At 44.0% G+C, this 22,900-nt stretch overlaps 1 protein-coding gene across 1 annotated transcript in view; it reads right to left on the bottom strand.

Annotated features, from left to right (window-relative positions):
- Nucleotides 1-6,866: 6,866 nt before the first annotated feature.
- Nucleotides 6,867-22,900, bottom strand: part of LOC132835250 (uncharacterized) — a 71,452-nt gene continuing 55,418 nt past the window's right edge. The window contains exon 6 of the mRNA XM_060854635.1: nucleotides 6,867-8,354. Coding sequence (XP_060710618.1) covers nucleotides 7,906-8,354 — 449 coding nt within the window. The 3' untranslated portion in view covers nucleotides 6,867-7,905. The remainder of the gene's footprint in view (nucleotides 8,355-22,900) is intronic.

Below are 22,900 nucleotides of genomic sequence, written 5' to 3'. Positions count from 1 at the left end.
TAAACACTGTGTTAACCACTGCCCTAGTATTAGCCACACAAAGCCTTTCAAGGTGGCTATCAATGCCAGTGATGTGGGTGTCAGTGCGGTGCTCCTGAAGGAGGATGAGGAGGGAATAGAAAGACTCATCGGGTATTTTTCCAGGAAATTGAACATTCATCAACAGAAATATTTAACGATGGAGAAAGAGACTTTAAGCTTGATGTTGGCATGAAAACATTTCAGTGTTTATATTACCAACGATGCATCTGATACAATCGTATACATTGATCACAACCCATTGACATTTGTGGAAAGATTTAAGGACAAAAATGCCAGACTGTTTATATGGAGCTTGTTACAACCATTCAATTTGACAATTGTGCATGTGGCTGGTTGCGAAAATGTGATGGCCGATGCGTTATCAAGACATGAATAAGATACAAAGGCGGTTGAATTTGCATGTGGTTGTGCATGGTTGCATGTGTATTGTTAGTAGAGTGTACATGTATGTGTTTAGACTATTCACTGGGTTTTTGAAGGGCTTTAGAAAATGAAGCCATCTTTTGGTATTTTTTTAAGGGGAGAGGTGTCACAAAGCTGGTCCCTTTTTCTCAAAGCTGTTCCTTTTCTCAAGGATAGTATGTCCTTGTTTTTTATCAGAGGGGTAACAAACCACGCCGGGCTCTGATCAGACTGGTTTGGTATAGAGATTAAAGGGTATTGAGAGGCCTTTTTGTTTATATGTAAACAGATAAGACTGCAGGCCCAAGTGGTCATGCTTTAGAAGGTCAGGCAGCATCCAAGGAACAGGAAATTCAACGTTTCGGGCATAAGCCCTTCATCAGGAATGGAGGGATTCTGATGGAGGGCTTATGCCTGAAACGTTGAATTTCCTGTTCCTTGGATGCTGCCTGACCTGCTGCGCTTTAACCAGCAACACATTTTCAGGTCTGATCTCCAGCATCTGCAGACCTCACTTTTTACTCGATGCTTTAGAAGGGACCTGTATAATGAAAGGGGAGTGGTCAGCTCTCTAGATGAGTAGTTCAGTCCAGAACTAGTTTGGAGTTCAACAGTGAGCTGTGTGGAAACAGGCTCTCTCTCCCTCTCCCCCCTTCCAAATTTAACCTGTAAGCATTTGTTCCATTTATACTGGGTTTTAAAGGGGATTTGCTGAATGGGACCATTGTGTATATTCGGAACAGCATAATTAAATCTAGTTTGGATAGACCAAGTTCTGAAGGGGTTCTTTATTCTGTTCTTTGTGTTTCACTGTGTAATTTTGTGAATAAATTTTTGTCTGTTTAAAACCTGGTAGTCAACCTCGCTACCTTAGTCCGGGTAATGTTCACTGTGAGCTTACTGAAATAATTTGCAAAGTTATGGTCTGGGGCTACCTGCTTAAGAATGTTTTGATTGGTCTGGCCTAGTCCATAACAGGAATATCCAGGTGTGCGTGGAGTGTTGACAGGCTAAATAATAAGTCTTTGCAGGTGATCAAAAGTGTCAGACTGTGTGAGTAAAGTGTCAACAGCTGAATAACAACTGAAGGAATAACCTGTAATCTGATTAATTGAGGCAGAGATATTATTACAAAAAATTAAAAAGGTGGTGCTAGAGACAAATCAAATGGCTGGAATAACATGATAGGTGTAAGAGTCACATGTCATGGGTCTAACCAAAGTAACACGTAATCATAACATGTACAAACTAATCATAACATGTCATCAAGATGATGGTGTCAAGACTGGACGGTGAGGAAGAGTTTACAGAGACAGGACAGTAAGGTGAGGTGACATGTAGTGCGGCCTGAACCAAAGATCATAGTTGAGGCTGTCTTCCTGAGTACACAACTTGGCTATCAGTTTCTGCTCGATGGTTCTGCATTGTTGTCGATCTCGAAGGCAGCCTTGGAGGAAGCTTACCCAAAGCTCAGAGGCTGTATGTCCTTGACCACTGAAGTGTTCCTCGATTGGCAGATGACCGACATGGATACTACCATCACACGTGAGAACTCCACCCACTGTGTATACAGCGGATACTCAGGTGACTCAGCCAATGTTGCCTACCGCATACACTGCAGGGAAGGATACCCCAAGGCATAGTATCTTGGCAAGATCATGTGGACGCTATGACAATGGATGGACCATCACCTCATAGAAAAGTTCCTTCTCTGTCAGGGAGCACTTCAGCAGTCAAGGAGATTTACCCTCTGATCTTCAGGTAAGCATTCTCTGAGACACAAAAGAACACAGAATCGCTGACCAGAAACAAATGGCCAAGTTTCCATGAAGACAGCCTCAACAGTGATCGTGGGTCCATGTCATATGACCTCACCATACTGTTCTGTATCTGTAAAATCTTCTTTACTGTCCTGTTTTGACACCATCATCTTGATATGATCTCTCTCCCTTAATTAGTTTGTACAGTTTTGGATTACTTGTTACTCTGGTTCAACCCTCAGCATGCGACTCTTATACACAGCATGTTACTCCAGCAAATTGGTTTATCTTCAGCACCACTTTATCTTTTATTGTAATCATTTCTCTCTGCCTCAGCTAATTTGATTATAAGCCAACCCATCACTTGTTATTCAGCTGTTGACACTTTACTCACTCGGTCTGATACACTTGATCACCTGCAAAGTCTTATTAGCGAGCCTATCGATACTCCACTCACACCATTCGAATGACCCGCCTACCACGCCTGTGTGCTTGCTTTCACTTCACCTAATGAAGGAGCAGTGCTCCGAATGCTTGTGATTTCTAACCAACCTGTTGGACAGTAACCCAGTGTTGTTTGACATCTGACCATGCTTATCAATGGCTAATCAGCAAGTGTTCATGACCTGGTTGGATGGATTTTGATTCTCAAACAGCTTTTATATGTTATCTCCGACATTTTTACAACCAAAGGCTTCAAGGAATTGTTTCTTAAAGAACATTTTCAGAATGCTGTGTTGATTTTCTTTCATTGATCTGGCAGGATATATTTCCATTTTCCTTCTCATCATCCTATTGTGGAAACAGGAAGTTGGGATGAAGAGAGAGAGTTCCAAGGTTGAGTAGTCATTCTGATCTATAAAAACAGGGAAGACTGTGCCATTCGGAAGTTGTGTGACCAGTAGTCATTGTCATGTTTATTCTGAACTTATACATTTTAATGGGCGCTGGATAGGGAGCACAGACAGCAATTGGAAGATTTTCTCAAGCAATATAATACAATTCTGCTCTGAGACTGATAAAGAAAGGAAGTGCTTGTATTCTCCCACTATCTATTGCCACCTGAGGATGTTCCAAAGCAGCTTACAGCTGATGAAATACCTTTTGAAGTGGAGTTTAGTGATCTAACGCAGGAAATGTGCTGACTTATTTGCATCAACTTGACAATTATACCACATCATAATTACAGAGGAATCACAATTATCTGAATATTGGATAATCCGACAAGATCCCACCTCAGGCGACTCTCTGTGTGGAGTTTGCACATTCTTCCCGTGTCTGCGTGGGTTTCCTCCCAAAGTCCAAAAATGTGCAGATTAGGTGAATTGGCCAGGCTAAATTGCCCATTGTGTTAGTGAAGGGGTAAATGTAGGGGAATGGCTCTGGTGATTTGCGGGCCGGTGTGGACTTGTTGGGCTGAAGGGCCTGTTTCCACACTGTAAGGAATCTAATCCCAAGATCCCGATGTTTGGCTGAACTGTGTTATCCCGCATTCGATTATCCGGAATTCTATTATCTGAACGAAATACTCCCCATCCGTGTCCTTCGGATCCTCTGTGATGTGTTTTATAATGGTTGAGGGATAAGTGTTGATAAATCCTTCTTCAAAATAACGCAGTAGGTTCTTTCACAATCTCCCATGCAGAGCAGCGTAGCATCTCACACCAAAAAGGGGAATTCCCTCACTCTCTTTGTATTGCAGTGACATGTGAACCTGGAAACAGTCAACTTCCAACACACAGGCAAGCGTGTCACTTATTACGGCACTTATTGAAACCTAAAACATGGGGTGATATAGAGGCCTGTGAGGAGATTTAAAATGTAGAAGGTAATCAATTAGCCCTGAACATCTCTGCTGGCTGTTTCATAGAGTAATTGAGATCCAGACCCACTACTTTGTTGTTCCATGGATAGTTTTGTATGTTCCTCTTTGATCTTGATCCACCCTCGGGTTGCTGTCTGTGTGGAGTTTGCATTTCCATCCAGTGTCTGTGTGGGTTTACTCTGAGTGCTCCTGTTTCCTCACAAGTCTAAAGGTGTGCAGGTTAGAGTGGATTGGCTGTGTTAAATTACCTCATAGTGCCCAGGGATGTGCAGGTTAGGATGACAGGCTGTGTTAAATTACCCCATAGTGTCCAGGGATGTGCAGGTTAGGATGATTGGCTGTGTTAAATTACCTCATAGTGCCCAGGGATGTGCAGGTTAGGATGATTGGCTGTGTTAAATTACCCCATAGTGCCCAGGGATGTGCAGGTTAGAGTGGATTGGCTGTGTTAAATTACCCCATAGTGTCCAGAGATGTGCGTTAGGGTGGATTGGCCATGCTAAATTGCCCATAGTGTCCAGGGATGTGCAGGTTAGGGTGGATTGGCCGTGTTAAATTGCCTCGTAGCGCCCAGGGATGTGCAGGTTAGGGTGGATTGGCCATGTTAAATTGCCCCGTAGTGCCCAGGGATGTGCAGGTTAGGGTGGATTGGCCATGGGAAATTGTCCCATAGTGGCCAGGGATGTGCAGGTTAGGGTGGATTGGCCGTGTTAAATTGCCTCGTAGCGCCCAGGGATGTGCAGGTTAGGGTGGATTGGCCATGTTAAATTGCCCCGTAGTGCCCAGGGATGTGCAGGTTAGGGTGGATTGGCCATGGGAAATTGTCCCATAGTGGCCAGGGATGTGCAGGTTAGGGTGGATTGGCCGTGTTAAGTTGTCCCATAGTGTCCAGGAATGTGCAGACTAGGTGATTAGCTATGGGAAATGCAGGGGTAAGGGACAGGATAGAGGTCTTGGTCTGGGTGGGATGCACTTTGGAGGGGTCAGTATGAACTCAATGGGCTAAATGGCCTGCCTCCGCACTGTAGGGATTCTATGTTCAAAGAAATAAAAGTTAGGGTCCAGGCTATTTCCTTGATATATCTGCAGGGTGGAGGAGGTTGGTCTGGTCCATGACAAATGTCAGATCAGCTCTGATCCTATTGAATAGCAGATCAGGCTCAAGGGGCTGAATGTCTTCTTTCTGTTCCTATTTCTTCTGCTGTTATAGGAATGCATTGCCTGGAAATATGGTGCAGCAGGTTCAATTGAAGTATCCAAATGTGGTTTGGATATTCGTGGTTTGGAGGGATATGGGAAAAGGTAGGAAATTGGCACTAGTTAATATAACTGGATTAGATAATAGAGCCAGCACAGGAACGATGTGCTGAATGGCCTCCTTCTGCACCATATTACTTCTGTGGCATTGAACAGTTGAGAGGAGTACTGCCAAGTCCTGGCATGTAAAAGACTGCTTGACAAAAATATATCTCTTAAAAGTACCCTTTCCATCAGCAACCTGTGACACATAAATTCCTAACAAGGATGAAAGAAGACACAGGACGATCCAAAGATAAGAACCTACAGTTGCCTGGTTTTGAGATAAGATATGTTGTTTTGTATAATTTAAATGGGAGTTTTATCAGACTAGTATTACAGAATGGAAGGTAAAAGATAGGTTAGAGAAAGAAATTGTAAATAGTAGTTACTTAATTATTCTCTGTTATGCTTTAAGATTTACAAGCATGTTGCCAGGGTTGGAGGATCTGAGCTACAGGGAGAGGCTGAACAGGCTGGGGCTGTTTTCCCTGGAACATCGGAGGCTGAGGGGTGACCTTATAGAGGTTTACAAAATTATGAGGGGAATGGATAGGATAAATAGACAAAGTCTTCTCCCTGGGGTTGGGGAGTCCAGAACTAGAGGGCATAGGTTTAGGGTGAGAGGGGAAAGATATAAAAGAAACCTAAGGGGCAACTTTTTCACACAGAGGGTGGTGCATGTATGGAATGAGCTGCCAGAGGATGTGGTAGAGGCTGGTACAATTGCAACATTTAAGAAGCATTTGGATGGATATATGAATAGGAAGGATTTGGAGGGATATGGGCCGGGTCCTGGCAGGTGGGACTAGATTGGGTTGGGATATGTGGTCGGCATGGACGGGTTGGACTGAAGGGTCTGTTTCCATGCTGTACATCTCTATGACTCTAAATAAAGTTATTAATTTTTACTTTACATAGTTCTTGGCCTCTCGAATTTTTACAGATTACTGCACGTGATAAATCTTTTCCATGTTGCTGGTTTTAAATTAAGCAGGAGAATTTACCCCGTGTCATAACAGGTTGTATACTGTTTCTGTCTGTTTAGGTAATGTGCCATATCTAAACTACTGCTATTTAATAAATACTTTAAGATATTTACAAATAATGATTGGCTACTTTAGGATTTATGAGTTAGACTGGAAATTTTATGCCTCTTATTTTCAGCAACAATATCTTATGCTTATATCTAGCATCTTATAGCAACACAAATCATTGGTCTGGAAATCAGGCAGTTTCAACTGGATGAATCTGGTACTCATTGTTACCCAGCAACATGTAGTGTCACCCAAACCAACCTGTCAACCAGTGTTTCATTTAAACAACCCATCAATCATCTGTGAAATGAGCAAGCTTGTCCAAGAAGATTCAGTAGGTAACACCTCGAACCACTGGCAACAGAGGGCTGGTCAGCGGCATCACAACATCTTTGGCGTAATAATTGACTGAATATCAATCAAGCAGTCACATTACAGGGGTTTCTAACAAACTGAGAAAAGATTAAAATTATTTTCATTTATTAAAATCTTTCCAATCCCTGATATTCCTAGAAGTGCTCAGCAGTACTGGCAATCACAGTTACAGCATTCCATACACAATCAAAATAAATCAATTTTTTAAAAAATCAGCTAAATCAACAGAATGAAGCAAGGGAGATTTAAAAACCCACTGTTGCACGAGGATTAACTGTGGTCTGATCCAGGATCTGGGAATCTCTGAATATCTCCATATCCACCGATTAAATCACCACAATGCTGGCTAAATGTGGTGACTCAGTCTCATTATTGGACATTGCCAGTTTTGTCGAAGGACAAAATGTAGAGTGTGCAGAAACAACATCAGGCCACGAAATCAATACTCATACTCACATATCTCGGTGCTCCTCGAACACTGGACTCTTGCACACTTACCAATTCTCTTCATGCTACCAATGTGTTCCCCCATATTTAGTTAGCTCTTAGCTCTAGAATTCTCTCCCTAAACCTTTCCACATTATAGACTGCCTGATAGCTTGCTGGTTGACCAAGTGTTTTTGCTTATCAGTCCTAAAACCTCCGCACTTAGCTCCAAGTCAAACTTTACTTGATAATCACTCCAGTGAAGTACTGTGGGAAATTTTGCTAGATCAAAGACAAGATATGAAAGAAAGTTGTCGTTGTAATTCATCTCCTGGCAAATGGACTGTGTCTAGCTGGAGGGTTGCTGACTCTGCTTCCATCTGTTCCTGGAGCCTCCGATTGTATGAAATCCCAGTTCCAATCAATCAATTGACCCACACCTCCAAACATATCCAACCTCACCATTTCCCCCTTCCGCCCTTTCACTGGAAAACCCATTGCACCGACCTTACACAGTTTGCTAATCACCTGTTCTCGACCCCCGGACACCAACTGCAATATTCCTTTTCTTACAAGGAAGCAAAATTAGCATAAGCAAGTTAAAGGTGAATAACATCAAACAATATGATGTCTCGCCATGTAACCTAATATCTGGATTTAACTAGTGGTCCTGGAGAGTATTGGGGACACCAAATAGTATCTGAAGATAAAGCTTTCCCACTCGCCCAAGTAATTAAGATCTTTATGCAATTAATCTTTGTTTTTCCTTTTGTAACATTTCCCACATTTCTATAATCTTTTCTGGAGATAATGAATGTACAATAAATGCATCCTTAAAATGCTGCACTGAGTACTGGAGTCCCCACATATAAAACTCTTTCTTGTTTCTCAGTGGGATCTTGCAAGCAAGAGCCAGAAATCCCATGAAAACGTCATCAACAGGGAAAGCAGGCAAAGTCTTGGATTTCCAGTTCAGCTCTGGAATGAATGATCTCGGCACCATGTATCCTCCACCAGCTGGAAAGTCTGGGTAGATGTCATTGACCAAAAGATATTTGCTCACTTTGTTGTTGCCAAATCGGTAGACCATGCTTCGTTGAAAGACATAACCAGAAATAACTTTCTCTGAGGTGTTGTCAGTTGTGACGTAGTTCACAATCGCCTCAGGGTTGACAAATTCATCGTCGTCAGCTTTGAAACAGCAAAATGAACATGAGTAAGCTCAACACAGGCAGACAATGCGGTCAGAGAGCTAAAGTGATAGAGATATTATCATGCAAAGAGAAGAGGGATCCAGAGACAAGACAAAATGACAAAAATAGAGAGACAAGGCAGGCTGGGACAAACCGGGACACGAGCACCAGAACTGAGACAAAAAGGAATCATAATATCAAAATAGTCTCCAATTGAACTGGCTAGAACCAGGGTCCGAGCAGCAAGTTCACAACATCTGTTTTATTAATTCACTGGACGTGGACATCACTGACTAGGCTAGCATTTATTGTCCATCCCTAGTTGCTCTGGTGATGGGAACTGCTGTTTTAATCCACTGCAGTTGATTTGGTTTGCCCCCATATCAGGAGGGATTTGCAGGATTTTAATACATGGAGATTGAAGGAACGGTGATACATTTCCAAGTCAGGGTGGCATGTGGCTTAGAGGGGAACTTGCTGATGGTGTTCCCATGTGTCTGCTGCCCTGGTCTAGATGTTAGGGATTGTATGTTTGGAAGATACTGTTGAAGAAGCCTTACTGAATTTCCACAGTTCACTTTCCAAATAGTATGCACTGCTGCTACTGAGCATCAGTGATGGATGGAGTGGATGTTTGTAGATATGGTGCTAATTAAGCAGGATCGTTGTCTTGGGTGATTATCAAGATTCTTGAATATTGTACCCAGGTAAGTAAGAAGAGTGTTGCTACACTCCTGATAAATCTTGTAGATTGTGGACTGAACTGGTGAGTCAGAAGGTGATCTACTCCAACTGGCACTTGTAACCACCATATTTATATGGCTGATTGGGTTACATTTCTGGGCTAGTCAATGGTAACCTCCAAGATATTGAGTGTGAGGTAATCAGTAATGGTAACATAATTGAATGTCAAGGGTGATGGTTAGGGTCTCTTGGAGATGGTCATGGCTCGGCACTTGTATGGTAAGAATGTTACTTGCCTGGACAGTATCTTTGGCGTTGCAAACCATATTAAACATTAGCAAACTTCCCTACTGCTGACCTAATGATAAAGGAAAGATTATTGACGAAGCAGCTGAAAATGATTGGGTCTAGGAGACATCTCTGAAGGAGACACTCTTGCAGAGGGTCCTGGGCCTGAGATGACAGGCTTCCAACAGCCATTTTTCTTTGTTCTAGGACCAAGCAGCAGAGAGTTTCCTGCCTGACTCCCATTGACTCATTTTGCTAGGCCACACCAAGTCAATTATGGCCTTGATATTTTAGATTAGATTAGATTAGATTACTTACAGTGTGGAAACAGGCCCTTCGGCCCAACAAGTCCACACCGACCCGCCGAAGCGCAACCCACCCATACCCCTACATATACCCCTTTCCTAACACTACAGGCAATTTAGCATAGCCAATTCACCTGGCCCGCACATCTTTGGACTGTGGGAGGAAACCGGAGCACCCGGAGGAAACCCACGCAGACACGGGGAGAACGTGCAAACTCCACACAGTCAGTCGCCTGAGGTGGGAATTGAACCCAGGTCCCTGGCGCTGTGAGGCAGCAGTGCTAACCACTGTGCCACCGTGCCGCCCATATCATGGAGAGTCACTCTTGCCTCAACTGTGGAGTTCAGTTCTATTGTCCATGTTTGACCAAAGGCTTTAACAAGGTCAGGAGCTGGGTGATCCAAGGAGAACGTCAGTGAGCAGCTTAGTTCTAAGCAAATGTTGGTTGATAACACTGTTGATGACACCCTCCATTACTTTATTAATCAAGAGCAGAGTGATGGGCAGTAATTGGGCAGTTTAAACTTGTCCTGCATTCATAGAATAGAAACCCTACAGTATGGAAACAGGCCATTTGGCCCAACAAGTCCACACTGATCCTTCAAAGAATATCCAACCCAGAGCCATTCCCCTACTCCTATTACTCAATATTTCCCATGAATAATTCACCTAACCTACATACCCCTGAATACTATGGGCAATTTAGCATTGTCAATCCACCATAACCAGCACATCTTTGGACTGTAGGAGGAAACTGGAACACCTGGAGAAAACTTGCACAGACACAGAGAGAAGGTGCAAACTCCACACAGAGAGCCACCCAAGGCTGGAATTGAACCCAAGTCCCTGGTGCTGTGAGGAAGCAGTGCTAGCCACTGAGCCACCGTGCCATCCTTTTGTTGGCACAAGGCATTGGGTGGCTACTTACTGCATTGCTGGTGAGAGGTCAGTATTGTCATTGCTCTGAAACAGCTTAACTAAGGGTGTAGAAATAGCACAAGCACAAATCTTCACTACTCTTGCCGTAATGTTGTCAGACTCATTGCCTAATCAGTGTCTTCAGCTGTTACTTGTATCACAAGTGAATTGAACTGGCTGAAAATTGGCTTGTGTAATACTCAGGATCTCCAGAGAAGGCTGAGACGCATCTTCCACTTGGCACATCTGACTGAATATTGGAGCAAATGCATCAAGACATTAAGCTAATTAGAGTGGGCTCAGGTTGAAACCTACTATATTCAATCTTCCAATCCCTGGATCAGATCAATGATGGCCATTGTATTTTCTGCAGAAGTTCTAATATACTGAACTCCATGGGAATTACCTGGAAATTACCAAAGGGCACATTCCCTTGGTTTGGAACCATGTTAGACACATTAAACGCGTTAGACACATGAGTCTAACATCTAGGTAAGTGCAAAACTGAGGCCTCAATCACTCATTCAGAGCAGGCCATGGCCTAGTGATATTACCACTGGACTATTAATCCAGTAACCCAGAATAGTGTTCTGGGGACCGGGATCTGAATCCCACCACGACAGATTGTCGAGTTCGAATTCAATAAAATGAATCTGGAATTAAGAGTCGACTAAGGATTGTCAATTATTGGAAAAAGCCATTTGGTTCACTCACCCCTTCTGGGAAGGAAATCTGCCATCCTTACCTGGTCTGGCCTACATGTGACCCTGAGGCCCACAGCAATGCAGTTGATTCTTAACTGTCCTCTGAATTGGCCTAGCAAGCCACTCAGCTGTCTCAAACTGCTAGAAAATCACAACTTTTACTGGCAGGGAGATTTGCGAGAGCTGCTCAGGAGGAATTAAACTAGAAAGGTGCGGGATGGGGGGGTGTTAGGATCCAGGGAGACAGTCAGGAAAGAGATCAATCTGAGACTGGTACACTTGAGAAAAGAAGCGAGTCAAACAATCAGGGCAGGCAGGGACAAAGCAAAGAACGAGGTAAGACTGCTAAATTAAGCTGCATTTATTTCAATGCAAGAGGCCAAACAGGGAAGGCAGATGAACTCAGGGCATGGTTAGGAACATGGGACTGGGATATCACGGCAATTACAGAAACGTGGCTCAGGGATGGGCAGGATTGGCAGCGTAGTGTTCCAGGATGCAAATGTTAAAGGAAGGACAGAAAAGGAGGCAGATAGGAAAGGGAGTGGCGTTTTTCATCAGGGATAGCATTACCACTGTACTGAGGGAGGATATTCCTGGGAATACATCCAGGGAAGCCATTTGGAGAAATAAGAAAGGGATGATCACCTTATTGGGATTGTATTATTGACCCCCTATTAGTCAGCGGGAAATTGAGAAACAGATTTGTAAGGACATCTCAATGATCTCTAAGAATAATGGGGTGGTTATGGTCAGGGATTTTAACTTTCCAAACATAGAAGATTTTCCTGCTCCTCGGAAGCTGCCTGAACTCCTGTACTTTTCCAGCACCACTCTAACCTAGGACTGCCATTGTCTCAAGTGTTGTGTGTAAAGATTGCACATGGAGAAACGCTGCAGAAACTTGTCTGACATGAATACAGCCAAACCCTAACCTGACTCATTGTCTTGTGTCACTGCTGTTTTTCGCTTTGAAAATTTAATTTTGCGTAACCAAACCTCTGAGGAACTTTGAAAGAGTAAACAAAGAGCCAATGTTTCTATGGCAGAAGAGCTTTCAGTAACCCAAACAAAGCCAAACGTGAACAGGACAATATGTTATCTGTGCAGCAGGTCACGATATGGAATGCATGCTTAAAAGCGCTGCAATTTCCAGTAGGGAATGGATAAGTACAGAACTGAAAATGTGTTGCTGGAAAAGCGCAGCAGGTCAGGCAGCATTCAAGGAACAGGAGATTCGATGTTTCAGGCATAAGCCCTTCTTCAGGAATCTGATCTCCAGCATCTGCAGTCCTCACTTTCTCCCCTAATGGATAAGTACACATTATCTCTCTGATCTGAATGCTAGGGACCAACTCATTTTTGCAGTTTGGAAGTATAAAGAATTTTTGAATGCCTATTCTGAGGAACTTCGGCAGCCACATGCTGGGTTGAGATATCAGCTTTCAGAGTGTACAGCAATATTACTTTGTGCTTGTTGTGTTAATGGCCAGTGGCACATTTTTCCCTGAATTTCATTGACTCCTGTATTACTCAGCCTCATGGCTACTTAATCTCACCGCACTTTCAAAATTAATCTCTTTTGTCCATGTTTAGACTAAATCTGCAATTAGGACCGAAGCCAAGTCATCTTGACAGAACTTAAAATGAGCCCAGGTGAACAAATTACTAGTGAAATAGTGCCATGCCTAAAATAATGTCTACCAAGTGTGTGAACTTAAAAGCAGAGTGAGATTAAGTACTGTATTTACTCGAAGCATAAAACAGTTATAAAACATGGAAAACTGTAATACAATTTGTGTTACTTATTGTATCTTCCATGTTTTAACTGTCATTGCACTGTATTAAAATGATGCTGAGTTGTTTCAATCGATTCAAAAAATATTTCCAGATAGCTGAACTTCCAAAACAATAGATTTCCAGACTGGAAAGGTGACTGTGTCCTCAAAAGGAAACATAATTCAGGATAGTGGGGAGGGGAATGGGATTAACTAAATAGGGGCTGGACACAGGGAGAAACTGGCTCATAAAAAGGTTGAAGAATCAGAAGGCAGTTTTAAGGCAAGATAAGAACAACTCTTTCCACACTGTGAGTGGTCTGGGCTTGGGAGTGCTCTGCCTGGGATCATGTGAAGGCGGGTTCAAATGAGTTGTTAAAGAGGGTATTATTTAAATTTCAAGCTCACTGTAACAAGTCTTTACTGACCCATTGGTGTCCACAGGGTCAGCAAAGGCCTGCAGCCACTTTGGCAACTGGAGGTTAGAGTGAGTTGGTGGGTGGGCAGGCCCACGTTTGCTCCCCCAGAACTGGTGGTGGCTCAGGAACCTAGCCGGGCAGCTGGCAATGGGGAAGATGGCAAAGGATTGTGAGGAGGCCACAACAGCAGCTGTGCCAACAGTGCAGCAAGAATTCAAATGTGCATGTGCGGAACCGCTCTGAACTAAAACCAGGTGTACAGAGAAACACTGGTTCGATCTAATAACAAGCCACAGGGTGGGCCTCTCCCAGGTACATGTGCCATCTTGACTCAGTCTTGAACGCATTATTGCAAGAGCTCAGGCAAATGAGTAGCTTATAGCTAGGCCCAAGCCTTCAGCCTGGATACCCCTCTGACACTGAGACGGTGCTGGTCACCAGCACTATGGGCTTTTCCCTACTTCCCTGTGGTAGTGATAGGGAATGTTTGATGGAAAATGACTGTTTGATTATTTCCCATCCTACAGCACAGCTTAGTCATTGCTGATTTTCCCTGTCATTTGCTCAAAATGTTGCTCCACTGTGACCCTGTGGTGGTTGCTATGTGATGATCATACAGCGTTATAAGAATCCACACACAAGCAGCTTCCAACCCAGCACCATCCCTCCATCCAGCCAAATGAATTTTGGCACCTGGACCATCATGACCCTTCTAGAGAACTCCAACAATGACAGACCCGAACAGCAAATAGTTGTTATGGATTGAGAACTCTGGCTACGACATTGACATAGCTGGCCTGAGTGAGAACACAGAAGTGCAAAGAAAGCTTCAGGTGGGCCTCTCCGGTCCAAAGAACCAGAAGGTGGATGGTAAATTAAAGTTTGAGGAGATGCAGAGGATTGTTCAGGAAAACTGCACAGTGGGGTAAGGAGGTGAAGAACAAAGAGATTGAGAGAAAATTCTATGTGGTGTCAGTAAGTCCCTGTGGATACCGTATCACGGGTCATGTGAGGGACTCACCGGGTGTGTGAGGGTCTGCTCGGGCAGGGCTGTGTCAGTACGTCCCTGTGGATACCCCTTCACGAGTCGTGTGAGGGACTCGCCCGGTGTGTGAGGGTCTGCTCGGGCAGGGCTGTGTCAGTACGTCCCTGTGGATCGTGCCCTATTGTTATAGAGCAAAATGAAGAAATACAAAACAAAAAGAAAAGGAAAGCTAGGGGCACAACAGGTAAGGATTGTTTTGATAGTATTTGTGATTTTGAATGTAATTGAAAACCAGCAGATTGGTTGGTAGTTGATGATTATAAATAAAATATTAGAGAATAGCCAAGTTTTCTAAAGTGCTGGTGCACTATTGATATTTTTTAAACACTGGATTGTCATTAGAATGAAATAATTTTACATATGAACAAAGGCTCTGCTTAGGCAGGTAAGATCTGTGTGTGAGAGAAGGAGAGAGAAAGGGTGTGTGTGTGTCTATGTGAGAGAGAGAGATTAACCATTGTGTTTGGGTTTGTATGCGCAACTGCTTGTTGGTTGTTACCTGTTTGTATCTGGTTCCCTGGAGCTCAAGATCCGGGAGTGTTTTGATTTTATTTTGCATTGTCAGAATTTAAGATAGCATTTTTTTTAGCAGGTTTTTCAAGGAACCATCAGTGATCAGTGCATTCTGCAGATGCAGTTTTAGAATAGCATAGGCAGGACGAATGAGAACAGATTGTCTTTATTCATTAGTTGAAGCTAAGGATGTTTAGACACTGATCAGTTGATAAGGGATGATTGCAAGTTGTGGAATTAGGAAACACTCGCAATAATTGACGAGAAGCTCCTGGACTTGTAAAGCATAAGAGAGTGAACTGTGAGAACAGAGATTCGCTGGACTGAGATAAATGTCAGGAGGAACAAAGGGACTGTGGTTGAAATATTGAGGAAGAAATTTCCAGTAGCAAGAAACAATATCGTAAAAAAATTCTCAAAAATGGGAAAGAAGAACTAACTAAATGGTCAAGAGAGGGTACCTTTGATGTAAATATGTGCAAATGAAATGGAAGGTTTAATTAAGACTTACAGATCTAAGGATAAATCAAAAAAGAGAATCTTGAAGAGGGAACAGGAGGTAGAAATTTTAAAGCTGTTTGGAATAGTAGGGGAGGATTGAGGAAAAAAATCCTTTCAGACACCAGGTACGACTGGGGAGGTGGGGTGCCAGACAGCCAAGCGAGCAGCTTTTGGGAACAAAGACTTTGGCGGAGAAAATCTCCACGTGTTCCGAGCAGAACGCAGAGCCTTTGGAAATGAAATTCTGGATTACAAAATTAGAAAAGCCTGCCCCAACTCCCCACCTCCCAATTTGGGTGAAGGGAATGTCACACACCGTCCTGTAATAAGGGGCAACAAAGTAGAGAAAGAGGGGGAACTGAATTGGGAGGAAGCTGACCCAGAGCAGAATGTGTTAAAAATAAAACGGGAGGCGGGACAAGCGAGGAGGCAAAGTTGAAGCTTTACAACTGGAAAAAGCAAGATTGCAAGGTGAAATTATGAGGTTACACAAGTTAAGAGAACAAAGAGACTATGAGGCACATCTAAATCATTCCAGGAATGTTAAGCAGAGACTGGTATAGAGTGCTGAGGGAGTGGAGCAGAGGTGGCAGGAAGATGGGAAGGAATGCCAGTTTGGTTAGAATTGGAATCCAATGACAAATCACAATGTAGCGATTTTAATAAGGGAAAGAAGCTCTCAGTGGGGAAATAGTGCCATTGCTTATTAAAAGTGGGGAGACGGCTGCAATGTGTTCCTTGGGGAACCCAGGATCTGGAAAGGCCGATGAACGTGTTGCCCAGTTTACATGATGGAGCAGGAAAGTGGATTCGAGCCTTTGAAGAGGAAACCACAGGACAGTTGTTGGCTGTGAGGGATTTGAAGGCAGTGTTTGTACAGGTGGGGGGAAACTGCCTATATTAAGAGAGATAATGGACCGAGCTCGCTTGAAGAATGTGGTGGACAATCCGATGATTGATGATGTTGGATTTGATTGAGTAAGACAAAGGGTATGGCAGGCCCTTAGTCTGTTACCCAACTAAGATCGATCCTAAAGCTTAGAAGGGATCCACTGGGATCCACTGAAAACTCAGTAGCCCGATTTGGGAAACTGGCTAAAAAGGTGGAGGCTTGGTACAGAACAATTGTGGGAGGTAGCCAACTGTTAACCAGAATGTTCCGGACTGCTACTGTTGGGGCAATGTCCCTCAAGTTGGGTCTAAGCCAGAGGAGGCACTGGGTCTAATGTCAATGGCCTGTCAGGAACTCAGAGACCATGCAGTCGAAAGATACCGGTAAGACAAAAAGAAGCTGGCCGAATAACAGGAGGAGGTCCAAAGGAAGTTGACACAACTGCAACTCGAGGAACTTAAAAAGAGAGAGAGAGAGAAGCACAAGGATGTTGCCAGTGACAACAGCGCTAAAGAAATGAATAACATGCCAGTCCAGGGAGAACCCTCTCCCACCACCTGGCAAGGAAGGGCCAGACAACCCCATGCCGATAATAAACATTTTTGCAGGGACTTTTCCACAGATACCATGCCAAGTTCAAAATAAAATTAACTAACAGCCCAGACAGAACTTGGGCCTCCAAGGACACAGGCAAAGAAGTGGTGCAGTGCCGAAGGTATAGTGAGAAGTCAGGCTCAGAGAGGATCAGAAATAATGTGTTGGGGGTGTTATCAACCAGAGTATTTTCAAAGAAATTGCCCATATTGGACCTGACTCTCCCAGCTCCAGGGTGCACCTATGAGTCAGGAACGTCTGGCTGTCCCAACTCAAAATCCCTACAGGCCCAAAGGCTGAACAGGAACCTACTGTGCAGGTGAGTGGGAAGGACAATTGACACCTGTGATGATGGTAGCTCCAGTAACTTATATTTGTATTCAACCCCAATCTGCCTCCCTCCTTCTCAGGTCAGGAACAGTTCTTGAGACTGCAGGGTTCTTGGATAAACCGCAGTTAACAAGATTTACAGCTCCAGCAAGTTTATAAATGGACAGTAAAACAGTCGACTTGCCTTTCTTAGTTTTGAAGGCGATGCCAATTAATTTTCTAGGGTGTCAACCTTACCTGAAATTAGAATTGAAATTGGAATGTACTCAAATGGGATTAGGATCGGAGACAAAGAGGGTTATATTTTTTGAGACTTGGGAAAAATGGAGGAAGGATGTTTTAATGTTACTGCCTGAAGTTAAGCCATCCAAATCTGAGCTGCGTTGCACAGTGGTAACATTCTTAACAAGTGAAGTCATTCCAGGGCATGGCATACTGTCAGAGATCAGTTCAGGCAATGAGGCTGCTTTAATCCAAAGGGTGGTACAGTTGGTGCTGCAGACTTTGAGGATCAGGCAGAGGTTTGGGTGTGTATGTCACCACACCCCCTCCCTCCCCCAGTTGCAAGGTATAGTGCAATGGATTAACAATATTTTAAAAGCTAAGTTGAATAAAATATGTGCGAGCACCAATCTGAACTGGATCGATGAGCTGACACTGGCACTAATGAGCGACCATATGCAGATTAACCACATGAATACCTTAACACTATTATGAAATGCTCACCGCTGGACCCATGTCAGTGCCCAACTGGAAGGGCCCGTATGACAGGCCCAACCTACAACAATTGGAACTTGAGCTTAAGTAGTACACGCAACAGCTAACTATGATTCATGAGTCTATCCCCACACAGGAAATACTGAGGGAGCCAGTGTCTGGTAACAAGGAGGGGCCTATTAAACCTGGGGGTCAGGTGTATGCACAGGTTTTTCGGAGAAAGGGGAATGAGCCAAGGAGAGAGGGCCCCTTTACGGTAAACCAGGGCGTCACCTACTGCCGTTCCTATGGTGGGTCAATCCGCGTGGTTCGTCACTGTACCAGGGTGCTCCCACAGGCACAGATGGGCTCTGGGGTTGAGGTACGTGAGGGCGGTGGTTGAAAGGGGAACTGATACCCCTTTCCATGACCTTGGGCAGTCGGTGAATGTGGCCTTTGGGGATACTGGTGCCTGTGGGGCTGTCGGTTTGGGGAAGGTGTCATTTCTCCTGATGGTGAGGCTGAGGACAGGTTGGGGGAGGTCACTGAAGCCCCTTCCCCAGTCCTGACCCTTTCTGCTCCTGTGCTGACCAGGGGTCCATCGATTTGGTGGACCTGGTGGATCTCGCTGGTAGTGCCAATGCCCTATCACACCCGGCTCTGCACCACCCTGTACAAGGGGTATGCCCTTAATCCGGAAACTGAAGATTGTATAAATTACAGAGAAACAAAGTTTTTGTGAGCAGACAGGGAAGACATTTTCTGGCTGTCACAGCTTTGATTTTGTAAGATTAAAGTTTAAGTTCGTGAATGATTTTCTGAATCTCCTGGTAATTTTTTATTAACAGAATATTGAGTAATTATAGAGTCATACAGATGTACAGCATGGAAACAGACCCTTCAGTCCAACCCGTCCATGCCGACCAGATATCCCAACCCAATCTAAACCGACTTGCCAGCACCCGGACCATATCCCTCCAAACCCTTCCTATTCATATACCCATCCAGATGCCTTTTAAATGTTGCAATTGTACCAGCCTCCACCACTTCCTCTGGCAGCTCATTCCATACATGTACCACCCTCTGCGTGAAAAGGTTGCCCCGTAGGACTGCTTTATATCTTTCCCCTCTCACCCTAGACCTATGCCCTCTAGTTCTGGATTTACCCTATCCATGCCCCTCATGATTTCAACTTTTAGATCTGGTCTATCTTTCTCTATCACTATTTTAAAGGTAATAGAATTATGGTCGCTGGCCCCAAAGTGCTCCCCCACTGACACCTCAGTCACCTGCCTGGCTTATTTCCCAAGAGTAGGTCAAGTTTTTCACCTTCTCTAGTAGGTCCATCCACATACTGAATCTGAAAGCTTTCTTGTACACACTAAACAAATTCCTCCCCATCTAAACCCTTAATACTATGGCTGCGTGGGTTCCCTCCAGGTGCTCCTTTTTCTTCCCACAGTCCAAAGATATGCAGGTCAGGTAAATTGGCCATGTTAAATTGCCCATAGTGTTAGATGCATTAGTCAGGGGTGAATATAGGGTAGGGGAGTGGATCTGGGTGGGTTACTCTTCGGAGGGTTGGTGTGGACTTGTTGGGACGAAGGGCCTGTTTCCATACTGTACAGAATGTGGCAGCTCGGTGGATTAGTCACAGGAAATGCAGGGTTACAGGATAAGAGTGTGGGTCTGGTTGGGATGATCTTCAGAAAGTCGGTGTGGACCCAACTGGCATAATGGCCTGCTTCCACACTAAGGATTTTACAAACATTCTACTCGCCTACCTGATTACATGCTGCACACGGATGTTAGCTTTCAATGTTTTATGCAGAAGGATGTGAATGTCCCTTTGCGTTGCAACTTTCAGGAGCTTATCTCTGTTTAAATAACATTCTGTTCTTTTGTTGCTTCTTCCAAAACCATCAACTTGTCATTTTCCCACATGACACTCAATTGCCAACTTTTTGCCCGCTGACTTAACTTGTCAACATCTCTTTGTAAACTGTTTACGTCCCTGTCACAACCTAGCTACTTCTGTGGTCCTTCAATTCTGGCTACACTACATTTGCTTCCTTTAAGTCATTAATATATTGTGTAAAATGTTCCAGTCCCAGCATCCCCATGAAACCCTACTGGCCTTCCTGTCGCCAAACTGAATAAGAACACCTCATCCCAACAAGTTGTTTCCTGCCCATCAGCCAATTCTCGATGTCAATATATGTTATGACTTAACCTTTTGTAACCTTTGTCAAATGCAACATGCCTCCCCTCTATCCACTCTGGTTGAGACTTTTGCAAAGAAGGAGAAAGTGAGGTCTGCAGATGCTGGAGTATCAGAGCTGAAAATATGTTGCTGGAAAAGCGCAGCAGGTCAGGCAGCATCCAAGGAACAGGAAATTCGACGTTTCGGGCATAAGCCCTTCATCAGGAATCCTGATGAAGGGCTTATGCCCGAAACGTCGAATTTCCACTTTTGCAAAGAACTCAGATACAAGTTCCCTTTCATGAAGGTGGAACGGTGGCTCAGTGGTTAGCACTGCTGCCTCACAGCGACAGGGACCTGGGTTCGATTCTAGCCTTGGGTGATGGTCTGTGCTGAGTTTGCACATTCTCCCCGTGTCTGTGTGGGTCCCCTCCGGGTGCTCCGGTTTCCTCCCACAGTCCAAAGATGTGCAGGTCAGGTGAATTGGCCGTGCTAAATTGCCAATAGTGTTAGGTGCATTAGTCAGGGATGAGTATAGGTAGGGGAGTGGGTCTGGGTGGGTTACTCTTCGGAGGGTCGGTGTGGACGTGTTGGGCCGAAGGGCCTGTTTCTATACTGCAGAGAATCTAATTAAAAGTTATGTTGACGCTGCTTGATCAGATCATGATTTCTCAAATTACTTAGAGTCATAGAGCTGTACCGCACGGAAACAGACCCTTCGGTCCAACCTGTTCATGCTGAGCAGATATCCCAACCCAATCTAGTCCCACCTGCCAGCGCCCGACCCATCTCCCTCCAAACCCTTCCTATTCATATCCCCATCCAGATGTTGATGTTGTAAATGTTTTAAATGTTGTAATTGTACCAGCCTCTACCATTTCCTCTGGCAGCTCATTCCATACACGCACACCCTCTGTGTGAAAAAGTTAGGTCTCTTTTATATCTTTCCCCTCTCAACCTAAACCTATGCCCTCTAGTTCTGAACTCCCCAACCCCAGGGAAAAGGCTTTGCTTACTTACCCTATCCATTCCCCTCATAATTTTTTAAACCCTATAAGGTCATCGCTCAGCCTCTGACGCTCCAAGGAAAACAGCCACAGCCTGTTCAGCCTCTCCCTATAGCTCAAATTACTTTCTCCATAATTAGTATATATCTGTTCAACAATAGATACCAACTGACTTATAAGTGTGACATATTGGCAGTTTTCCAATCTGCCAGTACTGCTCCAGTGTCCAAGTATTTGTCGAAAATTAGACCCAATTCATTCACTATTTCTGTAGTATGCTTGGGTGCAAGCTAACAAAGGCAAGGGATTTGTGTCATTAGCCTCTTTATTTTGCCTCAAACTACTTCTCTAGTGGTAATATTTAATTCCTCCTCCTGTAGTCTTTAATGTTAATGGGAGGCACGAAATATCTTCCACCCTAAAGACTGATGCAAAGTATCTGTTTAACCTCTCTGCCATTTCCTTGTTCACCACAACTACTTCGTCAGATTGATTCTCTAAATGGTCAGGCAGCTACAATGGAGAGAAAAGGCGATGGGAAGGAGACAGCCCACTGGCGCCATCGCTAGACTACCAATCCAGAAAGTTAGCAAATGCTCTGGGAACCAGGCTCAAATCCCAACGCAGCTGATCGAAGAAAATCTGGAATGAAGAATCTACTATGAAACTGCTGTCAATTGTTGGGAAAACCCCATCTGGTTCACTAATGACTTTCAGGGCAGGAAATCTGCCATTCTCACCTGGCCTGGCTTACATGACCAGACCCACAGCAATGACGTCTCCTCTCAACTGCCCTCTGAAATGGCCTAGCAAGCCACTCAGTTCAAGGGCAGCTCGGGACAGACAATAAATGTGGCCTGTCCACAGTTCACGAATGAATGAAAACAGGAAATGGTTAACGGTGGGGTCTAATTTCACTGTTCTTCAGAATTGCCCATGGCGTTGGGATAATATATTTGCACAGACAGAGGATTTATGAACAGAGAGAAAGCAGAGAATCAGGAGAAATGGCAGAAGGAAGATAGCAGTTTGTAACTGTGCAGTAAAACAGGGTTTAACACTGGAACTTGAGCTATATTCATGAACTAGACAGGGAGACGATAATATATCCAAACTCACTCACAACACAAAGTGAAGTGAGAATTCAAATTGAGAGAATGCACAAAGAAATTACACAGATCCAGATAGTTTTTGTGATTGGGCAATAAAGAGGCCGATTGAGAATGATGTGAGGACTTTCACTTTGGTCCTAGGAATACAAAAGCAGAATTTTTAAAAAGATGCAAAACTTGTAAATGCTTCTGATCAGAGAACTGGAGGCACTCAAACTGGAACAAAAAGGTTAGCATGCAGATACAGCATGCAATTAGAAAGGCAAGTGGTATTCCAGCCTTAATTGTAGGCAGATTAGAATACAAGTATAAAGAGGTCTTGCAACAATTGTAGAGAGCATCTGTTGAGAACACACATGGAATAATGCCTGCAATTATGATCCCATATTTTTTCCACAACAGCATTTGGATGGGTGTATGAATAGGAAGGGTTTGGAGGGATATGGGCCGGGTGCTGGCAGGTGGGACTAGATTGGGTTGGGATATCATGGACGGGTTGGAGCAAAGGGTCTGTTTCCGTGCTGTACATCTCTATGACTCTGTGACTCTAGTGT

This window comes from Hemiscyllium ocellatum, chromosome 44 (genome assembly GCF_020745735.1).
Source record: "Hemiscyllium ocellatum isolate sHemOce1 chromosome 44, sHemOce1.pat.X.cur, whole genome shotgun sequence".
Taxonomy (NCBI): domain Eukaryota; kingdom Metazoa; phylum Chordata; class Chondrichthyes; order Orectolobiformes; family Hemiscylliidae; genus Hemiscyllium; species Hemiscyllium ocellatum.
This window is presented reverse-complemented; position numbering and strand designations above follow the sequence as displayed.